At 29.9% G+C, this 26,790-nt stretch overlaps 6 protein-coding genes across 6 annotated transcripts; 3 read left to right on the top strand and 3 right to left on the bottom strand.

Moving 5' to 3' along the window:
• Positions 1–663: 663 nt before the first annotated feature.
• LOC119614054 (splicing factor 3B subunit 1-like) lies at positions 664–5,115 on the top strand. Its single transcript, XM_037970156.1, has 4 exons — positions 664–796; positions 909–1,177; positions 1,235–1,618; positions 1,682–5,115. Exons 1-4 carry the CDS (start codon positions 769–771, stop codon positions 4,952–4,954), a joined length of 3,954 nt encoding a protein of 1,317 aa, XP_037826084.1. The 5' UTR covers positions 664–768; the 3' UTR covers positions 4,955–5,115.
• A 439-nt stretch (positions 5,116–5,554) lies between these two features.
• On the bottom strand, positions 5,555–7,061 carry LOC119614059 (inositol polyphosphate multikinase-like). Its single transcript, XM_037970161.1, has one exon. The coding sequence runs from the start codon at positions 6,841–6,843 to the stop codon at positions 5,872–5,874; it is 972 nt and encodes a 323-aa protein (XP_037826089.1). The 5' UTR covers positions 6,844–7,061; the 3' UTR covers positions 5,555–5,871.
• A 1,260-nt stretch (positions 7,062–8,321) lies between these two features.
• Positions 8,322–11,076, top strand: LOC119614058 (probable nuclear transport factor 2). Its single transcript, XM_037970160.1, has 4 exons — positions 8,322–8,628; positions 9,935–10,006; positions 10,079–10,177; positions 10,853–11,076. Exons 1-4 carry the CDS (start codon positions 8,521–8,523, stop codon positions 10,964–10,966), a joined length of 393 nt encoding a protein of 130 aa, XP_037826088.1. The 5' UTR covers positions 8,322–8,520; the 3' UTR covers positions 10,967–11,076.
• A 110-nt stretch (positions 11,077–11,186) lies between these two features.
• Positions 11,187–13,282, bottom strand: LOC119614057. Its single transcript, XM_037970158.1, has 4 exons — positions 12,562–13,282; positions 12,212–12,498; positions 11,929–12,151; positions 11,187–11,715 (listed from the first exon to the last, which is right to left on the bottom strand). Exons 1-4 carry the CDS (start codon positions 13,099–13,101, stop codon positions 11,518–11,520), a joined length of 1,248 nt encoding a protein of 415 aa, XP_037826086.1. The 5' UTR covers positions 13,102–13,282; the 3' UTR covers positions 11,187–11,517.
• A 654-nt stretch (positions 13,283–13,936) lies between these two features.
• LOC119614060 (nucleoside diphosphate-linked moiety X motif 8) lies at positions 13,937–15,117 on the top strand. The gene is made up of 2 exons (XM_037970162.1): positions 13,937–14,443; positions 14,504–15,117. Exons 1-2 carry the CDS (start codon positions 14,163–14,165, stop codon positions 15,018–15,020), a joined length of 798 nt encoding a protein of 265 aa, XP_037826090.1. The 5' UTR covers positions 13,937–14,162; the 3' UTR covers positions 15,021–15,117.
• Positions 15,118–16,696: 1,579 nt separating this feature from the next.
• LOC119614056 (chloride intracellular channel exc-4) lies at positions 16,697–26,260 on the bottom strand. The gene is made up of 4 exons (XM_037970157.1): positions 25,916–26,260; positions 17,439–17,705; positions 17,124–17,366; positions 16,697–17,051 (listed from the first exon to the last, which is right to left on the bottom strand). The coding sequence occupies exons 1-4, from the start codon at positions 25,988–25,990 to the stop codon at positions 16,863–16,865; spliced, it is 774 nt and encodes a 257-aa protein (XP_037826085.1). The 5' UTR covers positions 25,991–26,260; the 3' UTR covers positions 16,697–16,862.
• Between the last annotated feature and the right edge of the window lie 530 nt (positions 26,261–26,790).

Raw genomic sequence — 26,790 nt, 5'->3', positions numbered from 1 at the left:
GCCGAAGAGAAATGTAAAATTCTTATTGACAGCAGTGGGGCTAAATTAGCTATTTTTAGCATTTAATTATTAGAATTCTAGCGATTTTAAATAAGTTATGTATTCTAGAATGGCTCAAAAATGGAAATTGCTGATGTTGGAACCAAAAATTAACTTACATACATATGTGTCAAATATTTGTTCCCTTACATTAGTATCAAATATAATGGCTTGGATTCTAAGATAAAAAGTTACTTTTTTGAGATTTTTACATATTTTTTTCGTATTTCTTACAATGATTCTTACAAATATACGCAATTGTTGTAATATATAAAAGGTCTTCCAAAGGCGCTTTCAACATCATATCAAACATTTAATAATACCAAGGTAAGTATATAACTTTTAAACCAAAATAGAGATGTTATGAACAATTAAACAAATCGCCGCTATTAACAGCACTGTTTGGTAATGCAGTTTTCAGCTAATTTACAGAGTTGTACCACACGGTACTTAATAAATGTCAGAACACGGCATGATCTTTGGCAAGGCATTAAATTCTTTAAAGTAATTTAAAATTAAATAAAGATTAAAAATATTAATCGATAACTAATAAAATTGTATTTGTATTTTTTAAAAACTTATGCAATTGTAAAAACGTTTATAATCGTTTGCATAAAACGTTTATTTAAAAACAAAATATTTTTCCATCTGGCATCACTGAAACTAATAGTTTTGTTTTTTTTAATCAGTCCTTAATATTTCGTCTTGTAAAACGTTTTAACTAAAAAAATGGAAAATATTCCGCGTACGCATGAGGGTAAGTAAAATTCTTTCCAAGATTAAGTTTGTGCCATTACTGCAGATATTAATTTCATAAATTTATTACAAAATGATAACTTCTCTAACTAAAATTACATATTTTTCCTCAGACATTGAGGCTCAAATTGCCGATATACAATCGAAAAAGAAGGAAGTACAAAAAAGTGCGAGTGAAGGTGTAGGACTATTGGATAGTGGCAACTTTTATGATACTGATTTTTATGATGAAGGTGCAAAAAGCAAAAGTCGCTATGAAGGTTATCACACTTCTATTGCGGCCAATGAAGAAGCTGACGAGGATGAAGATGAGGGCATACCAGTAACACAAAAGCGCACCACATACACAGCACCAAAATCAGTTTTGAATGAAGTGACTCAGGTGAGTTATTGTTTAAGGAATACGTATACCTTAAATGAGAATATGTTAATATTTCAGGGTAAGGAAGATGTTGATCCTCTGGCTGACCGTAGACGTCCGACTATAGCCGATCGTGAGGATGAATATAAACAGAAACGTCGCCGTGTTATTATTTCACCCGAACGTGCTGATCCCTTTGCTGAGGGTGGCAAAACGCCTGATGTCGGTTCCCGTACATACACGGACATTATGAGGGAACAAATGTTAAAGGGAGAAGAGAGTGAGCTAAGGCGTAAAATTATTGAGAAATCTAAGGATGGTACCTTATTGAAAACTGTACCAGATCCACCAAAAGAAGGTGGCCGTAAACGTGGCAGATGGGATCAAACTGTAAGTGACAGTTTTGTGCCCGCAAAAGTAGCAGCCACTCCAAGTAGTGCCGCCACTCCTACATGGGAGGAGGTAAGTAATATGTCTTTATATGTTTGTAAAAAAATATTAAAATATTCACTTGTTGTTTTCCAGAAAACTCCCGCCGATCATCGTTGGGATGAAACACCGGCTCATAAAACGGGGGCTGAAACTCCAGGAGCTACTCCAGGCATAACTACTCGTATTTGGGATGCTACACCAGCTCATGCAATGACACCGGGCCATGAAACCCCTGGACATGAGAAGTCGGTCAGACGTAACCGTTGGGATGAAACACCCAAGACCGAAAGAGAAACTCCTGGTCATAGTGGTTGGGCTGAGACCCCAAAGCCGGACAGAGGAACCAGTGATAATGTGGTCGCTGAGTCTACACCAGGAGCTTCGAAAAGAAGATCTCGTTGGGATGAAACACCATCTAATGCTACACCTTCGGCTATGACACCGAGCATGACGCCAAGCATGACCCCACACGCTACACCCGGACATGTAACACCTATGTTAACACCTGGAGGTTCAACACCCATTGGTGTAAAGGCGATGGCCATGGCTACACCAACTCCTGGTGCCTTAGCTGCCATGACACCTGAACAATTGCAGGCCTATCGTTGGGAAAAAGAAATTGATGAAAGAAATCGTCCCTTCACCGATGAGGAACTTGATCAAATGTTCCCTCCTGGCTATAAGATTTTACCACCACCAGCTGGTTATGTGCCACTACGTACGCCAGGTCGTAAATTAATGGCTACTCCTACCCCCATCGCAGGTACACCTGCCGGCTTCTTTATTCAAGTTGAGGATAAAAATGCCAAGTTTATGGACAATCAACCAAAAGGACAAAATTTACCATTTATGAAACCAGAAGATGCTCAGTACTTTGACAAATTGCTAGTAGATGTTGATGAGGATTCATTGTCACCAGAGGAAATGAAAGAACGTAAAATAATGAAACTTTTACTAACCATCAAGAATGGGTCTCCTCCAATGCGTAAATCGGCCTTACGACAAATTACCGATAAGTCCAGAGAATTTGGTGCCGGTCCTTTGTTCAATCAAATTTTACCACTGCTTATGTCTCCCACATTGGAAGATCAAGAGAGGCATCTTTTGGTTAAAGTCATCGATCGTGTTTTGTATAAATTGGATGATTTAGTAAGACCTTACGTTCACAAGATTCTTGTAGTTATTGAACCTTTGCTCATCGATGAAGATTACTATGCCCGTGTTGAAGGTCGTGAGATTATATCAAATCTTGCCAAGGCAGCTGGTTTGGCAACTATGATCTCTACTATGCGTCCTGATATCGATAACATTGATGAATACGTACGTAACACTACCGCTCGTGCATTTGCTGTTGTCGCCTCGGCTTTGGGTATTCCCTCTTTACTGCCTTTCTTAAAAGCTGTATGCAAATCGAAGAAATCTTGGCAGGCTCGTCACACCGGTATCAAAATTGTACAACAAATTGCGATTCTAATGGGTTGTGCAATTTTGCCTCACCTTAAAGCTCTAGTGGAAATTATTGAACATGGTTTGGTAGATGAACAGCAAAAAGTTCGTACCATTACTGCTTTAGCTATAGCTGCTTTGGCTGAAGCCGCTACTCCTTACGGTATTGAGTCATTCGATTCAGTACTAAAACCCTTGTGGAAAGGTATTCGCACACATCGTGGCAAAGGTTTAGCTGCCTTTTTAAAGGCTATTGGTTATTTGATTCCCCTTATGGACGCTGAATATGCCAACTACTATACACGTGAAGTAATGCTTATTTTGATTCGTGAGTTCCAGTCTCCTGATGAGGAAATGAAGAAAATTGTCTTGAAAGTAGTGAAGCAATGCTGTGCCACCGATGGTGTTGAAGCCCAATATATTAAGGAGGAAATTTTGCCTCATTTCTTTAAATTCTTCTGGAATCATCGTATGGCTTTAGATCGCCGTAATTATCGTCAGTTGGTAGATACTACAGTTGAAATAGCCAACAAAGTGGGAGCCTCAGAAATTATCAATCGCATTGTGGACGATCTCAAGGATGAAAATGAACAATACCGCAAAATGGTCATGGAGACCATAGAAAAGATAATGGGTAATTTGGGTGCAGCCGATATAGATTCTCGTCTTGAGGAGCAACTTATTGATGGTATACTCTATGCTTTCCAAGAACAAACTACTGAGGATGTGGTAATGTTAAACGGTTTCGGTACTATAGTCAATCAATTGGGTAAGAGAGTAAAACCATATTTGCCACAAATTTGCGGCACCATACTTTGGCGTTTAAATAACAAATCAGCTAAAGTGAGACAGCAGGCAGCAGATTTAATTTCCCGCATTGCCATTGTAATGAAGACCTGTCAAGAGGAAAAACTTATGGGACATTTGGGTGTCGTGCTTTATGAATATCTGGGCGAAGAATATCCTGAAGTACTGGGTAGTATTCTGGGTGCCCTTAAGGCAATTGTTAATGTCATTGGTATGACCAAAATGACACCGCCCATCAAAGATCTTCTGCCACGTTTGACACCCATTTTGAAAAATCGTCATGAAAAAGTGCAAGAAAATTGTATTGATCTAGTGGGTCGTATTGCGGATAGAGGTCCAGAGTATGTATCAGCCAGAGAATGGATGCGTATTTGTTTTGAGCTTTTAGAGTTGTTAAAGGCTCATAAAAAGGCAATTCGTCGTGCCACTGTAAATACATTTGGTTATATAGCCAAGGCCATTGGTCCCCACGATGTGCTCGCCACTTTACTTAACAATCTTAAAGTACAAGAACGTCAAAATCGTGTTTGTACCACCGTTGCTATAGCTATTGTGGCCGAAACTTGTCGTCCTTTTACCGTATTGCCAGCTCTTATGAATGAATATCGTGTGCCAGAATTGAATGTCCAGAACGGTGTGCTTAAATCCCTTTCCTTCCTTTTCGAATACATTGGCGAAATGGGTAAAGATTATATATATGCTGTATGTCCTCTACTAGAAGATGCTCTTATGGATCGTGATTTGGTACATCGTCAAACAGCCTGTGCTGCGATCAAACACATGTCTTTGGGTGTTTATGGTTTCGGTTGCGAAGACGCTCTCGTGCATTTGCTGAACTATGTGTGGCCCAACATATTCGAAACGTCCCCTCACTTGGTGCAAGCTTTTATGGATGCTGTTGAAGGTCTGCGTGTTTCTTTGGGCCCTATTAAAATCTTACAATACACCTTACAGGGTTTATTCCATCCTGCTCGCAAAGTACGTGATGTCTACTGGAAAATTTACAATTCTCTCTACATTGGTGGTCAAGATGCTTTGATAGCTGGTTATCCCCGCATAACAAATGATCCGAAAAATCAATATGAACGTTATGAACTTGACTACACACTTTAAAGAAAGATTTTATAAAATTATAAGTCATAGGAGAAAAATATATATTTACAGCAGCATAATTGCCGTATTTAAAATTTTACATTATACTAGTGTTTAAAAACAATTTTAGATCTTAATAAAGAAAAAATGTAATGAAAACTTTTCAATATTACAATATGAAAGACACCAAAAATGGAGTTTGTATTTTAATTTGATTTCAGTGCTACTATTAATTTTATTATTTAAAAAAATCTATTTTTTTTTAAAAATAGATTTTATGAAAATTAAAAAAAATTATAAATTTTTTAAATATAAAAAATTTATTAAATTTTCAAAATAAAAAAAATCTATTAAATATTTTTATAATAAAAAAAATATTTTTTTTTGTTTAATAAAAAAAAATATTTTTTTTTTAAATAAAAAAATTCCAAAAATTTCGAAATATTTTTTTAATACGGATGCTATAACAAAATAAACAAATTGGATATAAATTTATCATTCACAATTATATTTTATTTGTGTTTTTGTTTACATTGGACATCATATTTTAAAGGGTTGAACGAACCATTGGAGGTTACGATGGTATGGTGGTGGCTGATCAACAATTAAAAAAAATACATATTCGGTTCTTTTTAATCTACATTAACGTTTATCGTTTTCGCTTTGTTATTATTTATTTAATAATAAAATGTTTACAAACTAATTACATAATAAATACCATACATACATGTACATAAAAGTAAGACTACAATACTAATTAATTAATGATAATAATAATGAAGTAATGAGCTGGATGAAAAGGAATGGTACAACGCGATGACAATCAAATGAATTCAATTCTAACAATATTGATTGGTTGTTGGTTGATTTGTTTAACAAGTGGGAACTTAAGGGCCACAAAGCCCACATAAGTATAACATATGTATTTACAAACTACTTTAAATATTAAATTCTTCAATAATCTTTATAAGGTTTTCCAAACCAAATAAGTAATTACTATCGAGTTGGCCATCCTCTGCTGGAAAAACATGGGCAAAATCAATCATACGCACTTTAACGAAATTCTGCAAAATTGTCGATTGATTACTGTTTGTAAAATGTTGTTGAAGGCATTTCTCGTCTGTTGGTGGGTTAGAGTTTATGTGATGGGAACTTTTTAGTTGTGCGTCAATATCACCATTTGTTAGCAAAGTGCCATTTTGTTGTGCATATTGTACTAAATCTAAGGCCTCACAGTCGTAAACAATCAATAAGGAACTGGCATAGAAGTGCAGGACAGTCTGTTGTTTAAACCATTCACGTATAAGGTAAAGTTGTCGTAATACCTCTTGTACCAAAGGTTGACAGACTTTGTTTTCGGCATTTAAGAAATTGCGTATTGTGTCTTTCAGACCAGTGGTGTCCAGCTGCTTGCCATAATCTTTACCATACTTTTCTAATACCCCGTTTTTGTATACCTGGAATCCGGGCAAACATAAACCCAAGACTTGTTTGCTATGCAAATATTTTTGCTCTTCCACTTGACGCTTTTGAGGCGAAGCCAATGGATCCCATGTACGCTTGCCTACCTTAATATCCATTATGCAGGGTTTTAACATTCCATGCGAGAGATCTTCCAGTTTTAAAAATGTATGCTCTTTGCAATTTACTTGCAGTTTTAGTTTGTTATAAAACTTTGGCACTAAATCACGAGCTTTCACCAATACGGGGTCACTGGCATTTGTGATACTTTCGTAGAAACTCAATTCCCTCTCACCGCACTGCGGTTTACCCATCGGCTTTAAGACACAGCCAACTGAGGCATCTTTCAGCATACCCAAGGCTTGAGTGTCGGGCGAGAAAGTATGACCGGCCACTTGATTCTCGAGCAGTGTGAAACCCTTCGGCAGCTGCGGTTGCAGTTGATTCATCTTATCAAATCAGTCTGTGTGTTGTAATTAATGGAGTGATGCAAACTTATGTCTTGTCTTGAGTTGATTTTATTCAGCAAATGATTCACCAGCACACCATGCGTTTAATACCCTTAAACATTTCCAGCCAGCCTGTTGTATGTATTGGCAATTTTTTGGTTATCGTCGTCGTCGTTGTTGTACTTAATCCCAGCAAAAAGTTACATGACAAAGATGTTGTTTAATCAGAATTGCAAGTGATGACGAAGTGGTTCAATTTAGGTGAAACATGCATGACTTTAACATTAGCGTATCATTGGAGACCATGTGTTTATGCAAGAATTTCGAATAATCGAACCAATGCAAGTTCGATGATTCGAAAATGATGTTTCATTGGTTCAAGCTATTTCATTTTTATGTGTTTTTGGAAGATATTTTTAATATTTTTAAGGGAAATATAAAATAATATTAATAATCAAAAATATTTCTAATAACACATAAATTTCATTTGATTAAATTAACAATCTGAATTAATTTTTGAAGTTTTAAAGGAATTTTTTAACTGCGGAATAGGTTGAATTTATGAAGGCGTTTAAAATAAGTTGTATTAGTACTGTTATTAAAGAAGTCATGAAACATGCATTCACTTTGAACTACTGCAAATTTTTTTTGCTGGGATATTGTTTTGTTGCTGTTGCTCATACGCAATGATGCTAACTTAGCTACTTTACAACTATTTAGCTATTTTTCAAAATTTGTAAATCACTTTTTTAAATTTGTTATATCGCAGTAGATATTGTTTATTGTCATCTGAACAGTTAACAGTTATTGCGTTATACTTAATATTCATACAAATTAAAAATGTTGATGAAATATACCATTTTAGCTGAAGTGCTTATAAAAAGTAACGATTTACGATTCAGCTGCATTTTTGTTTGGAAAAGTAAGGAACAAGGACGATTTTTTGGTAAAAGTGAATTAGCAGCACTGTTAATGCAAAATTACCAACTTAGTAATAAGATAATGATAGATAATGTTGTAGAGTTTTTATTTAAAAAATCGAAAGTATTTAAAATTAAACAAAGTTTCTTATACATTTGAATTTAATAAATATAAATATTACAATAAGCCTATTGAAGTTAAAAAGTATTTAACAAAAATTTTAACTTTTTTTTAACCAACAATTGAGGGCGTATTTACATAGAAACACATTTGGCGGTTAACAAAAAATATGGTAGCTCTATAAAAGTACCATATTTTTGATACTATAATCTTGCGAATTCTTATTGGCAAAAGCTCTAATCGCCAAAAATGTCCAATAACAAGTTTTAATAATAAAAATTTGTAGCCCATTTGCTTTATTGTTAAAACAGTACATATAAAAATAGATCTGTTTATTTTAGTTTATCTAAGGAGCAATAATTCAGTATTTTAAATATTTTTGTTACTACTTAAAAACATAATCCCCAAAAAGCTTTTATCAATATGGCCACACTAAATAAAATAAACTGATTCGCAAAAAATAAAAAAGAAGAAAAATCATACAACAGCTCGCCGGGGGACGAGTGCGTGTGTGTGCCTGCAACTGTCGGAATTTGACTATTCAGTTTTTTGTGCGACAAAAAAAGGAAAAGAAATATTGGAATTCGATTTCACCTTTTCTTCATCATCCTAAATATAAGCTAATAAACAAATATAATGGCATTGAATCCACAATACGAAGATATTGGCAAAGGATTTGTCCAACAGTACTACGCTCTATTCGATGATCCGCTGCAACGAGCAAATGTGGTTAACTTCTATAGCGTGAGTAAAAAAGAAAAAAAAAAATACAAAAATCATGCCTTAAAAGGGCAATATTTCTATACAATATTCATTGTGGAATTTAAAGTAAACTTCAATATTTAGTTAATTAAATAGACAAGAAGGTGCTTAAAGATGTGCAAGTGCCAATTCTAGAATGTTCAATTTATGAGAAATATCAATTCAATGAGATCATAAATTGCCATGGGAGCAATTATAAAAAGTTTTTAATGAAAAGATTTCCACAAATACATGTACAATAATATGTACTATATCCATGAATTTCAAAAATCTATAAACTTTACATCCTGCAATGTGTACAGCAAGAGTTCTTAAAGCATTTTAAAGTTTCCTACTTAAGTTTGGTTAGTTTTGTAGATTGTATTGTAATTTTTTTTAGTTTCTAAGGAATCCACTTAAAATTTAACATACGAATCATTTTCATGTAAGAAAGTACATGTATAGACTGTATAGTATATGCATTTTTAAGATAAGTAAGTTTCAGTTCCCTATGACACCCTACATGTCCAATGATGTTGTTAATTAGCCCTTATAATTTTCTTTTTCTTACGAAATTTGTCAGTGTTAAATGTTGATTAAAAATATTTTTACGGAATTTGTTTGCGTTAGAGCCATATCGGTGGTGGCTGTCAGAAGGGTCTGGCAGAATTAATAAAGCAAATAAATAATAAAACTTAATGGGTGTGGCTAGTACACATTACCAGTTTGTAGAAATCTAACGAAATCGAAATCAGATAGATAGATAGATAGATAGATAGATAGATAGATAGATAGATAGATAGATAGATAGATAGATAGATAGATAGATAGATAGATAGATAGATAGATAGATAGATAGATAGATATAGATAGATAGGTAGACAGATAGATAGATAGATAGATAGATAGATAGATAGATAGATAGATAGATAGATAGATAGATAGATAGATAGATAGATAGATAGATAGATAGATAGATAGATAGATAGATAGATAGATAGATAGATAGATAGATAGATAGATAGATAGATAGATAGATAGATAGATAGATAGATAGATAGATAAGATAGATAGATAGATAGATAGATAGATAGATAGATAGATAGATAGATAGATAGATAGATAGATAGATAGATAGATAGATAGATAGATAGATAGATAGATAGATAGATAGATAGATAGATAGATAGATAGATAGATAGATAGATAGATAGACAGATAGATAGATAGATAGATAGATAACTATAAATGAAATATATTAAATATACTTTTATTATGAAACTTATAGTTTTTGTTTTTATTATTCTAGACCACAGATTCCTTTATGTCCTTTGAGGGCTTACAAATTCAGGGAGCACCAAAAATTATGGAAAAATTAAATGTAAGTATTAAGATCTTCATTTTATACACTTTTTGGTATATTGTAATACGTATTTATTTCTATACTTTATAGAGCCTTACATTTCAAAAAATTTCACGCGTCATAACTGCCGTAGATTCTCAACCCATGTATGATGGTGGTGTTCTTATTAATGTTCTTGGACGTTTACAGGTAAGCTAATTCAACATTAAATAAGATACCATTTTGTTTTAAGACATAACTATCATTCCATATCTAATATGCCATTATTTTTGAATTAAGGAAAATGTTATAAGTTCCATAAGGTTTTGCTTGCCTTTGGTAATTGGTTATCATTTAACCAAGAGATATTCTGTAGGTTAAAATAGGCTTTGTCTACGAAAACTGTGAATATATCGTTATTTTATCAGATACTGAATATTTCTAAAAGGCAAATACAATAATATTATAATTGATATTATGACTTGATAATTGAATAAAATTATAGTATCCTCAATGTCTTTGAAAGTGGGAAATGTTGCGATATCTTAAAAAGATTAGCGAGGTCAAAGAACACCATTTAGTGTTTATAAATGTTTCACTATGTCAAAGTAATTGCTAACAAAAAAAAATATTTTAAATATTTTACCAATTTATAGATAGTTACATTTTTTAGTCTTCTTGGATCAGTGAGTTTAGTATACATTAAAAAAAAACATCCTTCAACTTAACTATTATAATTCGTGAATATTCTTTTTTCTTTATGCTAAAATTTAAAATTTGTCACTATCCTCATTCCATACAATTCATACTCATCAACTTTTGCCATAATTACAAATTACAACACTGTTTTATCAATTTCCTATCTATACCTTAATTTTCTTACAGTGTGATGAAGATCCTCCACATGCATTCTCTCAAATTTTCGTTTTGAGACCATTGGGTGGAACATTTTTCTGTGCCCATGATATTTTCCGTTTAAATATCCATAATTCAGCCTAAAGAATAAACAAATTAAATATGATCCTGCTCGTGTGCTTTTCTTATTATTTTTCTAAAGCATTATTTTAATAAATAATAAATATGATGAAAAAAAAAAAAAAAAAAACAAAGTGGTAACAACAACGGGCTTTTCTTTGCGAACTATTTTTTATTATTATTTTATTAGCTCTTAATTTTGTGCGCAATTTTTTTTTTGTTCTCTTAAGTGGATAATAAAATCATAATACATTTACGTTAACATATTAATATGAAATAATATACATTATTATTTTAATGGTGTAATATGAAAAGTGTTATTTCAACAGTTGTCGAAAAACTTACAGATTTTAAAATCTTATACATATTTTTCAATTTGTTCTCTTTGGTTTAATAATTTTTTAAGTATCAGCATATATTTAGTACATATTTTAAATGGTAATCGAACAAAATATGACTAATTTAAAAGCTATCACAGTCAATATAAATTAAAATGAAATAATGAGAAAAAAATTATTTAAATAAGCATAAATATTTAAATACCAAATATATAGTTTGTTTACTCGAAACTCTTCTTAATATTTACGTTGACGCAAAGAGCGTGCACCTGATAATCCCTTCAAAGAACGCATAGCCATGGCACGATTAAAATGACGCTGTGGTTTAACGTCATAAGCTTCGGAATTACTAGTACATTGACCATTCGTATAATGATGATCAGCCCGAACTTCGGTTATCATTGAAGTTAGAATAACTATTAGAACCATAATAACCTAGAAATAAAAAAAATAATTAAAATAAGCGGTTAAAGGTCCTCAAAAAACTATAATTATTAACCTAATATGTAACGAAGCATTACATATTTGATAATCTGTTCATAATAGTACTTAACTGCAGTAAAGGACTACTTTTGAATGCACCTTATATCAGTATAGGACATCATATAATCAAACCTACTATCAATTTTATTAAATTTGTTAACTTACCAATATGACTATAATAACTACGGTATATGCGTGCAATGTTGCCGTTGGCCGTTGTTCAGCTTCATTTAAAGATCTTAAAATGAGTTCCTGTGTTGGATTCAGCTCTAAAGCCAAACGATAATAGTGTATAGAACTACGTAAATCTCCATAGGTTTTCATTATGTCACCCAACAATAAATATTGACGCCACGCTGTATAAGGTGGTGCTTGAAATTCAATAGATCTGCAGAGCAAAATATACGTATGTATATAAAAGTTACCTTTATGAAAAGATTTTTCTCACCTGCGTGCCATATGTATGGCATCATCTAGATATTGTAAATTATAAAGAACTTTAGCTAAATCATACATAACCTCCGAGGCAGCCGGTGATATATCTAATGAACGACGAAAACATTTAATGGCCTGTACGGGATCGCCAATAATGCGCCAATAATTTCCTATGTGATGGTAAAGTTCAGCGGAAATAGGATTTTGCCTCTTAAAGCGTTTCAAACGTTTCTCTAAGGCTACGATATTAAAATTCTTATAGTCTTCTTGGTCATGAGATGGCAAGAAGAAATATATCACCTGCAAAGATTAAAAATATAGTGTTTTTTTTTTTTTTTCTTTAAAAAAATAAAACAAACTTACATCCGGTTCAGGCATAGCTGGTGTTTGTTTGTGTTTATATTGAGCCCCTAAATTTATAATATAATCATAATTAGTATAGTTAATTGGTTGGCCACAATCCAATGTATCCACCACCACGTTCTGAGTATTATTACGTAGAGCAACATTATTTTCAATATTAATGTGATGGGATTTCTTATTTTTAGCTCTTAAAATGTTTTCAGTCTTTAGTTTTCTTGCTTCTAGCAATGATTCCAAGGTGCTTTCCGCTGACTGACGTAACCAACCATTGTGGTTGTCTATGCGCGTGGAAGACACTAGTGTAAAAAACGTTTCATCCCTTGAGTAAACCTCTGCCATGGCATTAAAATTGTAGAGCATATCTTCATCTAATGAAGCATAATTCTTCACTTGTTCTCCGTCCACATCGAGAGTTTGAATTTTCCCTGTCTGCATATTTAATTTCCACATTGTTGATGTCCTAGAGTTGGTCATTTCGAAGCATGTACATAACCAGGTGACTGCAAAATACACTCCCACTAGCATATTTGTTGGCAACATTTGGCCAAGTTTTAAAATTTTCAAATAATTTTATTAAAATTTTAATTTTAATAGTATTCCACAATGATGTTATTTAGCTTTTTACAAAACTTTTTTCCAATTAATATCCTTTTTTGTATGAAACTATCATTTGTTATTTTTATCCCTGTCACTTGTTTTATGTCTAATTTAATGCGTCAAGTCTGGCATCTCTTATCCCGCCAGTGTTGGCCTTATTATAACGGGAAATATTTCAATGTTATTTAACGGTAACTTTGTTGAGGTGAAAAAGTAATTGTTGTGTTTTTTAAGTTAAGAAAGAATGAATTCTATATAGAATTATTTCATTTGAAATTTTGATCTTTGTTTTTACATATTTAAATAATTACCAAAAGAATTTATTCCTTTTTGGGATATAAGGAACAGAACTGAAATTAAGTAATTTGTAAAGTAATTTTTACTCGTTTTATTAATTCTTTTTAATCTGCAGAATTATCGGAAATTACAGAAAAGCCCATTATGAAAGTCAAATGATATATTTTTGGAAATGTTTTTTAACAATAACGAATTATTTCTAATAGATGTATAAAAAATCTGTATCATATTAAGAAAGTTTTAATAGAATTCATTCTTTCTAACTTCGCTTTATTTTTTTTAATTTATAAAAAAATTGGTGCATATATGGGTAAAATGAAATTAATGAGTACTTTTAATAAAACTCTAAACAAAATGTTTTTTTTTAATATCTGGCAGCATAAACTTAAACATCTGCCAGTAACTCACCTTGACATCATATTCGTATGGTGTTATCATTTGAACAGCTGACATTTGTTTATAGAGGAGAAAAAAAACTATCAAATCTACTTGTGTTTATTGTAGTAAAAATGCTAAAACCTGCAAAAACAACTATGTTCGACAGAACTAACAACTTTTACAAAAACAAAAAGCTTATTGATTGACATATTTACCGCAAGCTAGCATAACCTAGTGCTAGTTATTGAACAGCTGCTGATAACAGAAATATTTACTTATTTTTATTCGTAACGATTTACTTAATCCTGAGTTAACGCACAAATTAGACGATGACATCCTTATTAGGTAGATGTCGTACAACACTTGTAGCACCCCTGCTTAGAACACAAGTCATTAAAGGAACATATCCCAACTACTCGGCTTCTAGAATAAGTGAAAATCTAAAGTCTGATTATGAAATAGACGAGAATTTGTTATTGTCTGAGGAAAATCGTCAAAGATGTTTGGAGAAAATGGGTAAGGCTCCTCCAGTGGGAATAAAGCTACGTGGAGCTAAGAGTGAAACTAAATTTGCAGCTGTATTAATAGCTTTATGTACGGACGAAGAAACGTAAGTGTAATTTTTAACATATGGGAACAAAGTCTAAGGCCCATGGCTAATTATTTGCAGGCAAAATGTATCTCTTTTATATACAAGACGTTCTCACTTGCTAAGTAGACACATGAGACAAATATCCTTTCCGGGAGGCATAAAAGAAGACAATGAAGATTTTGTACAATGTGCTTTGAGGGAAACCGAAGAGGAAATCGGTATACTACCGAGTCGTGTTGAAATCTGGGGTTCAGGTAATTTAATAACACCTCCTCATACGGCAGCTATTATGCCAGTTGTGGGCGTAATTAGAAATTTCAGAGAAAGTGAACTCAAGTTAAATTATGATGAAGTTGAGGAAGCTTTTGCGATACCTATTAAAAGATTAGCTAGTCCTCAAACCTTGCGTTATACTCAATTCAAGAGTGGTTATTCATCGCCCGCATTTGTTGTCGATGATAAACGTATCTGGGGTGTTACGGGTTTTATAACGAATATTTTTCTTAATTGTTTTTTGCCGCCCGAATTTAATAAGCTAAAAAATCGTATTAAATTTATTAGATCATTTAAGAGTAAATCTAAAGCTACCTCATAAAGTGTTAACTCAATAATGATGTTTAATTTATGTTTTGTGTAAATGTTTTCTTATGTGCAATGTGAATAAAATTTAAATGATATTAAATTAAAATTTAAAATAAGGTTTCACGGGTTTTTTTCAATTTTTGCTTTTATCTTTGTAAGGATGTGTGTATGTATGTATGTATGTATGTATGTATGTATGTATGTATGTATGTTATTTTGTTTCAACACCCCCGATGTTTGTTTGTCGATGAGTTTACTATGAATCCTTTTAGATAATGAACTCAATTTAGCAATTTCCGTCTGTCGGTATGTTTTACAATTTTTTAATAATAATTTTATCCCGACACAATTATTATGAGTTATTTACGATGAAGTGATTTTCGATCCGGAAAACATTTTGCTGAATAATTTTTGTGTATGTACATACATATTCGTGTTAAATTTTGTCCCGATATAGCCATTTAATAATGAATTATAAAACGATTCTAATAATTTTCAACCATTTCAATCCCAGTAGGATAGAAAAGACCTATAGCAAAAGTTGTTGAAAAAGCCAATTAAGAATGACAAAGACCGTAATATTTTATGGGCTGCTCATGTCTCCGTTATTTATATGGCGAATTTGCGAGAACATGTCTGATAGAATTATTAAAGATTTGGATCTCGCAGATTACTGGGGTCTTGTGAGAACTGATTTGTTTGATTTTGTGATAATACTAGTAGTTAGTTTTTATTAATTCTACAATAAATGCAAAAAGGGGAATTTTAGTTTAAAATACAAAAGTTTACTTTAAAATATAATAAATAAAGATGCTACGAAAGATTCTACATACATTGATGAGTTATTTTTTAAAATCCGTTCAATAGTTTAGGAGTTATAGTGTTTTTTAACAATCTCTTAATTTTAAGATTTTGTAAAAATTGGCAACCCTGTCAATGGGTTTCGCCAGCGCCATCTATTGTTTTGCAACTTTCCATATTGCAAAATGAAAAATGGCAAACAAAAGATGGCGCTAAAATCCTACTGAAAGCCAGCATTGCCATTTAGAAATTTTAAAATAGCATTGCCAGCTTGACAAAACATTGTGAAATACAAAAGTACTGTTAATTCAAATTTAGAGTTTAAATATAATCGAATCGAATTTCATAGATTAAATAAAAAGTACCGTATTTAGTAGTATCAAATATAAGAAATACTTTATTATGTTTTGTTTTTGTGATTGTATGTGTATATACAAAAAATATTATATGCAAATATATTTTAATATAAGTTTTTATAAAATAATAATAATAATATTATAAAAAACACACTTTTTGTTAGTACAAGGTTTGTTTGTTTGTTGTTGGTTTGCTGTTGCTAGGTCTTATAAGGTTATTTCCATAAAAAAAGTTTTAATTTAATAATTTATAGTAGTCATGTTCTCGCAAACTAAACCGTGTTTCTGTTTCAAGTGGATATACCGAGTTTAAAATTAAAAACCCAAAAATGGACAAGTAATATTTTTGTTAAAGTCGGCCGCAAATGGTTTCATAGCAATGAGCTGTGTTAAAAAGAAGGAACATTAGATTTAAAAAGAAATCAACGCAATTACATTTAAATCATCATCAACAAAAAAAGTTATAGTAATATAAACAAAATTAAGGTCGCTAAAAAATCTTAAATTATACATAAATGAAACCGAAAATGTATATTATATATGTTTTATCATTATCATGTAAATTAAAGTTTGCACTACTCAAAAAGTGGGTGGGGTTTAAAAAATAAAAAAAAAAAAAAAATAAACCAAAAACAAATAAGTATGCAAAATGGTGTATTATTAGCCAGGCATTAAAAGGCTAACGCAACGCAGCAATCTTATTCCGAAATATCAATTGGAATGGATGTAGTGAAGGTGGGTGTTTCCAGCTCTTCATGTTTCTTCATTTTCAGCATCTGTTGCAATTTGTAGTGATTGATAATATCCTGATCAGCGGGGCAGGATTGAGTGAAGGCATCTAATTGATACATATGATACATGTACCGCCACAAAGCCGTATAATGTGTCTACAATAATCAAGAGAGTTAGGAATTATATTAACATTTTTTTCTTAAAGCTTTATATAAGCTAGAACTTACTGGAATTTCAAAATCTACGAAATATTTGCCAGCCACTCTTATATGCTGTAAACGTGGCATCAATTCACAATCAAAACAACACATAGTATCACCAGTGAGAAAACGTGTATTACGATTAACCAAATGATCATTGATTTTCCTTAAATGGGCCAACAAAGCATTGTTTTTGGCTTCATCCTTCTTGACCAACATCAGCTTGAGTTTGACATACAAGTTTTCAATTAAAGTGGCCACTTCCTTGTCCTTTAAAATATTTAAATTTTAATTTAAATCAAATTTATTTATTATTTTTTAAACGTGTTTTTTTGTTTTTACCTGCACAAAAAGATTATATCCACCGGGGATATTTTTCATTATATGCCTTTCGATTTTGTCATTTTCTAGGATGGCCAAACCATTGTCAATTAGAATTGGCGGATGTGTGGCCTCAAAGTTTGTGCGAAAATCTGGTGGTGGCTTTTGCATATCCACTGTTGTTACCTTAAGACTTATTGTTTTCAATTCGGCCAATAGATATAAATCCATAAAATATTCTTGACAGAAAAGACAGGCTCCTTTGCGGCGTCCATCGATAGTTGAGGCCTAAAAATAGAAAAGAATTAAATTAAAGCAAATAACTTTTTGTTCATAGTAAAACATTTGTTTAAATAATATTTAATGAAAACCAAAATAAAGAAAAACTTGTTGACTTGTTGTGTTTATTAAATTACAATTAACACCCTGTATTTCTCACAAACTTTCTTTGCTACTTAGCAAAATAAAGTTAAATAAAAAAAATCAATTAAGACGTTAATATTAATTGTTTACTGTTTGCGTTATTCTCTTTTTTATCCCTTCTTATCTTACCTATAGAAAGAAGAATAATTTGTGTTAAAACAAAGTAGAAAAACAGTAATAATGAATATACAAACAATTGTAGTGAATTGAACGTTTACCGGCTCAGCAATATTTGTCATATGACATCACACATTCACTGTAATTGCGAATGAATTGAAAATACATGTAGAAAATAATATTTATTTATAAGAAAACAAAAAATAAATAAAACATGAAAAATAAGAAACGTATACAAATCATATTATGAATTATCACGTGATAGACGTCAAATGGACTTATACGGCTGGTAGTAGTTTATAAATAGTTTGAAAGACATTCTAATTTAATTATACTAGACAAAATACGATGTTAAAATTATTTTACATTTTGTTTTTGTTTTTTTTGACCAGATGATGCGAATTTTATATTAAATACACAAAATTAAATTTAGAAAAATTATAAAATTTTGTAAAATAAATTTGAAATTTTGCAAACATAAATACAATAAAAATTCCCTTAATGGATTTTTTTTAAAGTTTTCGAAAAGTCGAACTTATGTTCGAAAATATTTCAAGCTGTTGAATTGTTATCTAAATCATAAGGTTCATAAAAATCATACATGGGAGTAGTTAATTATATCGACTAATTAATTGACGATTTCATTAGCATTAAATTGAAAAAAATTATAATTATTTTTTTTTCATTAGCATTATTTTGTCTAATGGTAATGCTTTTTAATGAAACGATTTCATTAGTAATTATTTAAAAATAAATTTTCATTACCATTATTTAATGGATTTTACAAATTTTCGAATATTAGTTCGATTTTCGAAATTAATTTCGAATATCCCAACATTATAATGTATTGTCATTCGGTGCAATCATGCATGCCAATTTTCAGCCCATTCGGACTAGAAGAACTAGTTTTAAAAGCTTTAAAAAATTTTCGAACACGAGTTCGAATTTTCGAAAAATTTTTTTTTAGTTTTTATGACACAGAGATTAATTTAAAAACATAAAAAAATTTTCGAAAATAACTTCGAATTTTCGAACTTAATTTCGAATATTCGAACATATTATTGTATTGTCATTAGATGTACTTATGACGGCTAAATTTCAGTAAATTTGGACTACGGAAACTGGTTTTAAAAGCTTTCAAACATGTGCTCGAATCTTCGAAAAATTTTTCTGAATTCTTATCAAATATATTTTTCGACAATTATAAATACTAATTAAATTTGTTTTAGAAAATTCATTATCAAATTCATTACCATTATCAAAAAAGTTATAATGAAAAAAATATAATTTTCATTAAATGGTACTTAAAATATTTTTCATTACAATTTTTTCTATAAATGGTAATGAAATTTTAATGCTTAATGAAAAATTCCCATGTATGATAAAAATAAATGTTTTATTTTTATTTATTTTGTATGGAATGGACCACGCCCATTTTTCTTTACAACTATGTAGGATGATAAAAAAAGTTCAGACTCACAACTTCTGAGTCAATCTTTTTTAAATATTCGATAATTAATATTGACATTTTATAAAAGTTGCACCCATCCGTCCGCTCTAATAATCCCTTAACTAATGCAAATAACACCGTCCAATTTACGTCGTAGAAAACAAGATACCCACAATGAAGGTGTTCAATATTCTAGCATGCATACCTACTAATCTGTCATCGCGGTGTCAGTAGCCTTAGTTACTAAAAAGTAAGCTTTCGAACAAGGTAAACGTTGCTATCTGATATTAGCAGACTTATGAAGTCCCTGCTGAATAAGTGCTTTACGACGTCCCTTTCATCGAGGTGGGAACCATTTTCACAAACCAATCAAGATGTCTGTCTGTCTATCTATCTATCTATCTATCTATCAATATCTATTAGAAAAGGAAATGATGAGTCTACTAATTTCGAAAGGATTTTTCCAATAAGATATTATATTGTGCCTATTTAACGGTTAATGTAGCAAATCTAGGTCTCAGTGTAGTTGAAAAGTGATTGAAAAAGAAAAAGCTGTTTAAGAAAATAACACACACATAAAACATAAACAGTTGAACTTGTAAGGTCATAAATCATTTTAAACGCATACATTAATGGACTATTTTTTTCTTTTGGTCTTTAGTAAAGAGACATACGAAACCATATCATATCAAGCTACCATATTAATAAGAAAGTATTTTTGGCAGATAATTCATGATCCTGTTTTGAAAGTAATTTGGTCAAGATACCAAAGAAGAACATACAATGTATTTGGTTCTATAAAAATGCATTAGATTTCCTTTTGGTTAAATAACAGGATATTGTTTATTTTTATTTTTCAGAAGTTTCTAAACGTAATTCGTTTTCATTTTAAGTTAAATCCTAAAATTAACTTAATGTGCTTATACATATGTATATTAATAATACCCTAAACAGCTAAAATAATGACAAATGACATTTATTTTTAAACAAATTTCAAGATTGCGTTGGAGTTTTAATTATGGAGATGAATTAAAAACTGAAAACAATAAATGAATTTCTACATAAAGAGTAAAAAAAAAACACAAACAATATGATTAAATGAGTATGTAAGTACACAGAAATTCTGCTGAAAAAAAGCTATAAAAATAAATAAAAGGAAAATAAACTATAAATAATAAAGCTGGCGTTGTTGTGGTTTATAACGTTTTTTTCCAGTTTTGTTTTCTTATTGTTTTTAGTATTTTTTTTTGTGGTACATATTTTCTTAACACCAAAGTCTTTTTTTTTTTAAATAGCAACAGTTATGTTTATGATGATGTCATCAAGAATGTTCTTGAGATACTTCATTTAAACGATAAGTTTTTCAGCAACAATGAAAAATAAAAGATATTATGGGTATTTTGAACAGTTGGTATATAAAATTGTATGTACTGTATGACGAATATGCTAAAAGTTAAAATTTATTACGTAATTTGTCATGAAAAAAGGATGGAAAAATTATGCTCTCGTTGTTTAAAGTTAGGATGGGGGGAAGGAATTGTAGGAAAATGTGTAAGTTTAGTTTGATTGTTGTCTTCTAATAGTTTTTGTGATAGAGATAGTTTTTGACTAATTACATAGGTCAACAAATGTATATAGACTATTCTACTGACTAGTCTATTTATCATTCCATTGACTAGTCTGTAGACTATTCTATTGACTAGTATATATAGCGAATTTTTGTTTTGTAAGGGTTTGTAAATCAAATTTTTTATAGAAATTTTGTTTTGTAAAACTTTTATAGGGTAAATGTTGCTTATTAAGGGATTAATTTATTTATTTTATTACTGTATTATAGATTTATTCAGTAGAATTGTTTAACTATAGATGGCCTTTTAGGCTCGGTTATAACGTTCAATAAATAAATAAATAAATAATAAATAAATAATATACGATTCTTTTGACTAATCTATTGACTTATCTATAGACTTATTCTATTGGCTAGTCTACACACTATTCTATTAACTACTCTATATACTATTCTATTTACTAGTCTATAGACTATTCTATTGACTATTCTGTAGACTATTCTATTAACTGTTCTATAGACTAGAATGTAGACTATTACATTGACTTGTCTATAAACTATTGTATTCTTATTGACTAGTCTATAGACTATTATATTGATAACTCTACTGAGTATACTATTGATTAGACTGTAGACTTCTCTATTGAGTATTCCATGGAGTAGTCTATAAACTTGTCTGTACACAATGTGTTTAACTAGTCTGTGGACTATTATATCGACTAGTCTATTGCCTAATCAATATAATTTTCTACTGACTTGTATGTAGTCCCTTCTATTGATTAGTCTATATACTCTTCCATTGACTAGTCTAAAGCATCAAAGTTTCGACTTTTTTCAAAATTTATTAGTCTGTGTTATTAAAAACTTTTCAGACTTCTATTTCAAAAGTTTATGGCAACTACTGCAGTTCTATTAACATGACTGTTTTTTTGTTTCAGTTTAATAAGATTTCTTTTGAATATTGGTTATTTTTATATTGTAGTACATACTAATATTTCATATTAAGATGTTTAAAAAACTACCTATTAACATATCAATTTTGAGAAAATATTTTAAAAAGCATCAAACAAACAGTAAAAATAAAATCATGGTCATAATATGTATTATCTTTAGTAGTGCATGACTTTTCGAAACAAAACTGAATAAAACAGAAGTATAATAAGAAATCAACACAATGAACTACAAAATAATGCAATCAATAATTGTTTTATCATTTTGCAATAATAAATTACTAAAGAAATCTATATTTAACTACAATATATCTAAATCGTTGAAGGTAATAAGAATATTATAAACAATTTGTAAAAGAAAATACAAATAAGTTTGTTTAGTTTGATGAGAAACTATATACAAAAGAAATATTTACAATTTCAACAGACTTCTTCTATATCGAAATTATAATAGAATAGAAATGTTGTATACAGAATTGAAAATAGTTTAGGGAAAAAGATAATTAAAATTATGTTCTTTTATATAAAGAAAAAATGTAGTATTTGATATGTGTAATAATAAAAAAAAAAACATGTATTGCAGCTAAAGATACTATTAGAGTAAATTGAATTTTAAGGGGGTGAGTTGCAAGAAAAGAAGTTGACGATGTTGAAGTTTATTTTGGTACAAATTCTAAGGTATGTATGCTTTTTTATATTTTGGTGATAAGATTGTACAAATATGAACTAATTTGTAGCGATACGTTATAATAAAAAAGTATGACTTAATGTATGGGAAGTTTTTTTTTTAAGAAATGGGGAAAAGATAACCAGTAAATGAATATATATTCTGTATATAAATAACGTTTATATTATTTTTTTTCTTAAAGATAAGAACGTATGCAATAGGTTGCTATTATTAAGGTGATTAATCAATACAATTATTGGGTAAATAATAACGCATGCCAAATAATTAAAATATAATTATTTACAAATGAAAAAAAATACACGTGAATTTAAGGAAAATATTGCTTAAATTCATAATTAATGAACAAATTATTAATATTTTATAAGTTACTTTTCTCTCTATAAATTGTCAAAAATCTATTTGATAAAAGTTGGATCTAATCTTGTTCCCCCGAACTTTATTCTCTATGATAACATGCATACTGGCTAATTATTCGAGAAAGTATTTTGCAATAAAAAAAAAAAAATCACAAAAATCAAATGAATTTTTACAAACATTTAAACTTTATCTAAAGAATCTTGTAAACTTTTTAAATCTTGTCCAAAATAAAAAAAAGTTAACAGGAGTAGTTTAACTCCTGCTAACATCATTAACTATTTTCACTTGAACATTTTTTTTAAATGTTATGTCAGTATTATTTAACAAAAACTAAAAAGAGAAAAATAACTGATTTAGTTAGAGATAAATAGTGATTGTAATAAAAACAAACTAGTTTTACTTTCATTAATTGAGAAGTTAAAAAAAAGTAAAGCAAAAAATTTTTGAAAAAAAAACACAATAATAAAGTTATTGCGTGCTTTACGTTTAAAGACTTAAAATTAAAGTTTATCAAAGATTTAATACAAGTTTTTTATGTTATTTTAGATTGCGTGGATAAGGTGGAAAATATTATAAATAAATAAAATAACAAAATGACTAAAAACAAACAAAACAATTAATTGTTTGTTGGAAAAATATAGAAAGAAATCCATTGAATCATTAACAAACTAATAAAAGTCTATGAAAAAAGTTTGTGTAAATATAAACAAATTTAAACCCAAAAAATCGAGTGATTAAATTTAGGAACGGCTTTTTTCAAAAGAATTAATAATTTTTCCTTAGTCATTTTATGTAAAAGCTAAAAATTAAACAAATTATTTTCATTATGAAAAATAAATTTACTTGTTTCGTTTAAAGTTTATAATCTATAGCGATTTATAGAAACTTTCTCAGAATACTAGTTGGAAACAAAACTAGAATTTACATGTATCTCTCTCTTTACATTTAAGTATTTAGTCCATATGATAATTTTTCAATTACTAATATTTTCCTATCACGTTTTACAATGAACTTTCACTTTCTCCCATTTGTTAAGTTAAGCAGCAGAATGCAACAAAACTATTAAGAAAAAAATTTTAAATCTTTGTGAGACTATAACTCGTATAGTGACAATGTGAGTGGATCAAGAAACAAAAAACTGAAAAAACTACATTAGAAACACCAGGCAGGTATGCAGCAGTTTAAACACTGGAATATATTTACAATATATATACTGTGGAAGCCAGAAAATCACCATATTTGGGTCAAACTGCATTAAATGCATAATAAACATAAGTTAGCATTTACTGGGTATTGCTGCTGCTGCTGTCGTTTGTTGTTGACTTTTAGCTGCATTTGTAAACAATATTTAGCGTATTATTTACTCCCAAGTCAAGCTTTAAAAAAATATGACGATGATGATGATTTTAACAACAAATTTAACTTTGACTCAAAAAGAATTTCTAGATTTGAAATTTATATATAAAAACAACAAACCGATGACGCATCTCTAACAGAGAGTCTAAGCAAACAAAAATTTGATGAATAAACATGTAGAAAAAAATAATAAAAAGCAAATATAACTGGTAATAAATAAAACAAACATTGGCCAAAAACACTCGTTCATCGTTATATACACAAACTAAAGATGAAAACGAACTAACGATAAAAGACAATAATTATCTATGAAAACTTATAGAAACAAATATTTATTTATGTATGTGGAAAAATAAAATAAACAAAATTATTGAACAGTGGGAACTGTTGAAGAAAAAATTTTCGATTTAAATTGTTACAATAAGTTAAGGAAATTTGTGTAAAATGAAGATGGTCTAGTATATGTCCATTAACTATGAAATAGTCTTCAGATCAGTCTACTGAATATGAACTAGTGTATTCAGTAGGATAAGGTAATGAGTAATCTACTAACTAGACAATCGAACATTCTATTGACTAGCCTATGCAATAGTATATTCTCATATTGACTAGTCAATAGATTATTCAATCAACTAGTCTTTAGAATATTCTATCAACTAGTCTATAGACTATTCTAGCCACTATTCTATAGACTAGTCAATAGAATAACTAGTAAATAGACTTGTCTATTATCTAGTCTATAGACTATTCTATTGACTAGTCTATATGCTATTATATTGCCTATGCTATAAAATATTCTATCAACTAGTCTATAGACTATTATATCAACTTGTCTACTGACTATTCCTTCAACTAGTCTATAGACTATTCCTTCAACTAGTCTATAGACTATTCTATCCACTAGTCTATTGACTAGTTTAGTTTTAACTAAAAATTAAATATAACATTCTAAATTATCATTAAAAAATAGACCCACTGTTTCTTATTTTCATCAACAGAAAAGCAAACGAAGAAGACGTGACTGTCAGGTGGCCGGAGGGTGCGATATATAGCCAGCAAAGCGAGCCAGTCATACAGCCAGCCAGAGCAAGTCAGTAAGAAAATGTTAGTAGTAAAACGCAGCAACAAACAACGATGAATGCAAACAGCTAAAAATCTTAAGAGAAGACGACGACGAAGACGATGACAGTGGAAAGAAGCGAAGCGTGGTGAGGAGTAACAGGAAACCTGTTTTGTATTTACTTAGCTATTAGAAAAAGAATCACCATAAAAAGCTTTTTACGAGTGCGTTTTGTGTTTTCTTTTTTTTTTCAATAAATATTTAAGTATCTATGTACTGTAGAAAAAATATAATTAACTTTAAAAATTAATAATAATAACGAAATATGTAATTGAAATTGAGAGGAGGAGTTCTATAACAAACAATTCATTCATACAACATCCATATTGGTTTAACCTTTTTCTCGTAACCCCTCTTTTGTTTTTGTCTCCCATTGGATTTTACAACAGACACAATACAATTTTTGGGTGCTGCATATTTTTTTCTTTTATATTGTATATGTATATAGAAAATATTTAATAAATACCAACCTTAATAATCAATTCAATTTCTGGCACGTCGCCATTAGAAGTTCCATTGGTATCTTGGTGTTCTTGTTCCGACATTTTGGTTAAACTTTTCTTTTTTCAATAAATTGTTTTTTTTTTACTTCTTGCTACAACACTTTCTTAATACTTGTGTTTTTTTATGGAAAATTCTGTTATTTAACTAAAACTAATATTTATTTTGCAAATATATATGTATGTATGAAAAATAATACTTCAATTGCGAATTATTGATTCCAGTTTTTCTCTTGCTTTAGCCGAAAAAAAATCTAGTTAAAATACAACCACTTCACAACACCACCGAAAAGAGAATAAACGAATTGAGGAAATCCAGTAGTTAGGTATTGCCAGCTTAAATTTTTTAATATTTAACAAAATTAAAACTTTTTAAAAAAATAGTTAGTTACAATAAAAACTTTTAAGATTTATAAAATGAATTTAAGTAATTCCACTACAATTTAATAAATATTTAAAAATGTTGTATTATTTATTAAAATTTGATATGTTTTTCTTTAAATAAACTATATACTACATGTGGCAACTTTCTAAGAGAGCTGTTAGTAAGAGTTGGCAGCATAATTATGTTAAACTTGAAAATTATGTGCAAAAGAGCGAGATAGCTATAGGTTATAAAGAAAATTGCCACATGTTTTGTTTGTTTGTTGCCATACGCAAATTTTTTACACATGGCACTAACATTATTTAGAATTTAGGTGGTAACTTATTAATTTAACGGTTATTTATTTTAAATTTCAAGAAATTTAATAAACATTTTTGAAATTTAAATAATAATAAATTAATTTAAAATAAATAATCCATTTTAAAATAGATGTAAAGTATTATAATTATTTTTTTTATAT

This window comes from Lucilia sericata, unplaced genomic scaffold (genome assembly GCF_015586225.1).
Source record: "Lucilia sericata isolate MDLA Ls3-8-SP2 unplaced genomic scaffold, ASM1558622v1 Contig002539F_arrow, whole genome shotgun sequence".
NCBI classification, from domain to species: Eukaryota; Metazoa; Arthropoda; class Insecta; order Diptera; family Calliphoridae; genus Lucilia; species Lucilia sericata.
This window is presented reverse-complemented; position numbering and strand designations above follow the sequence as displayed.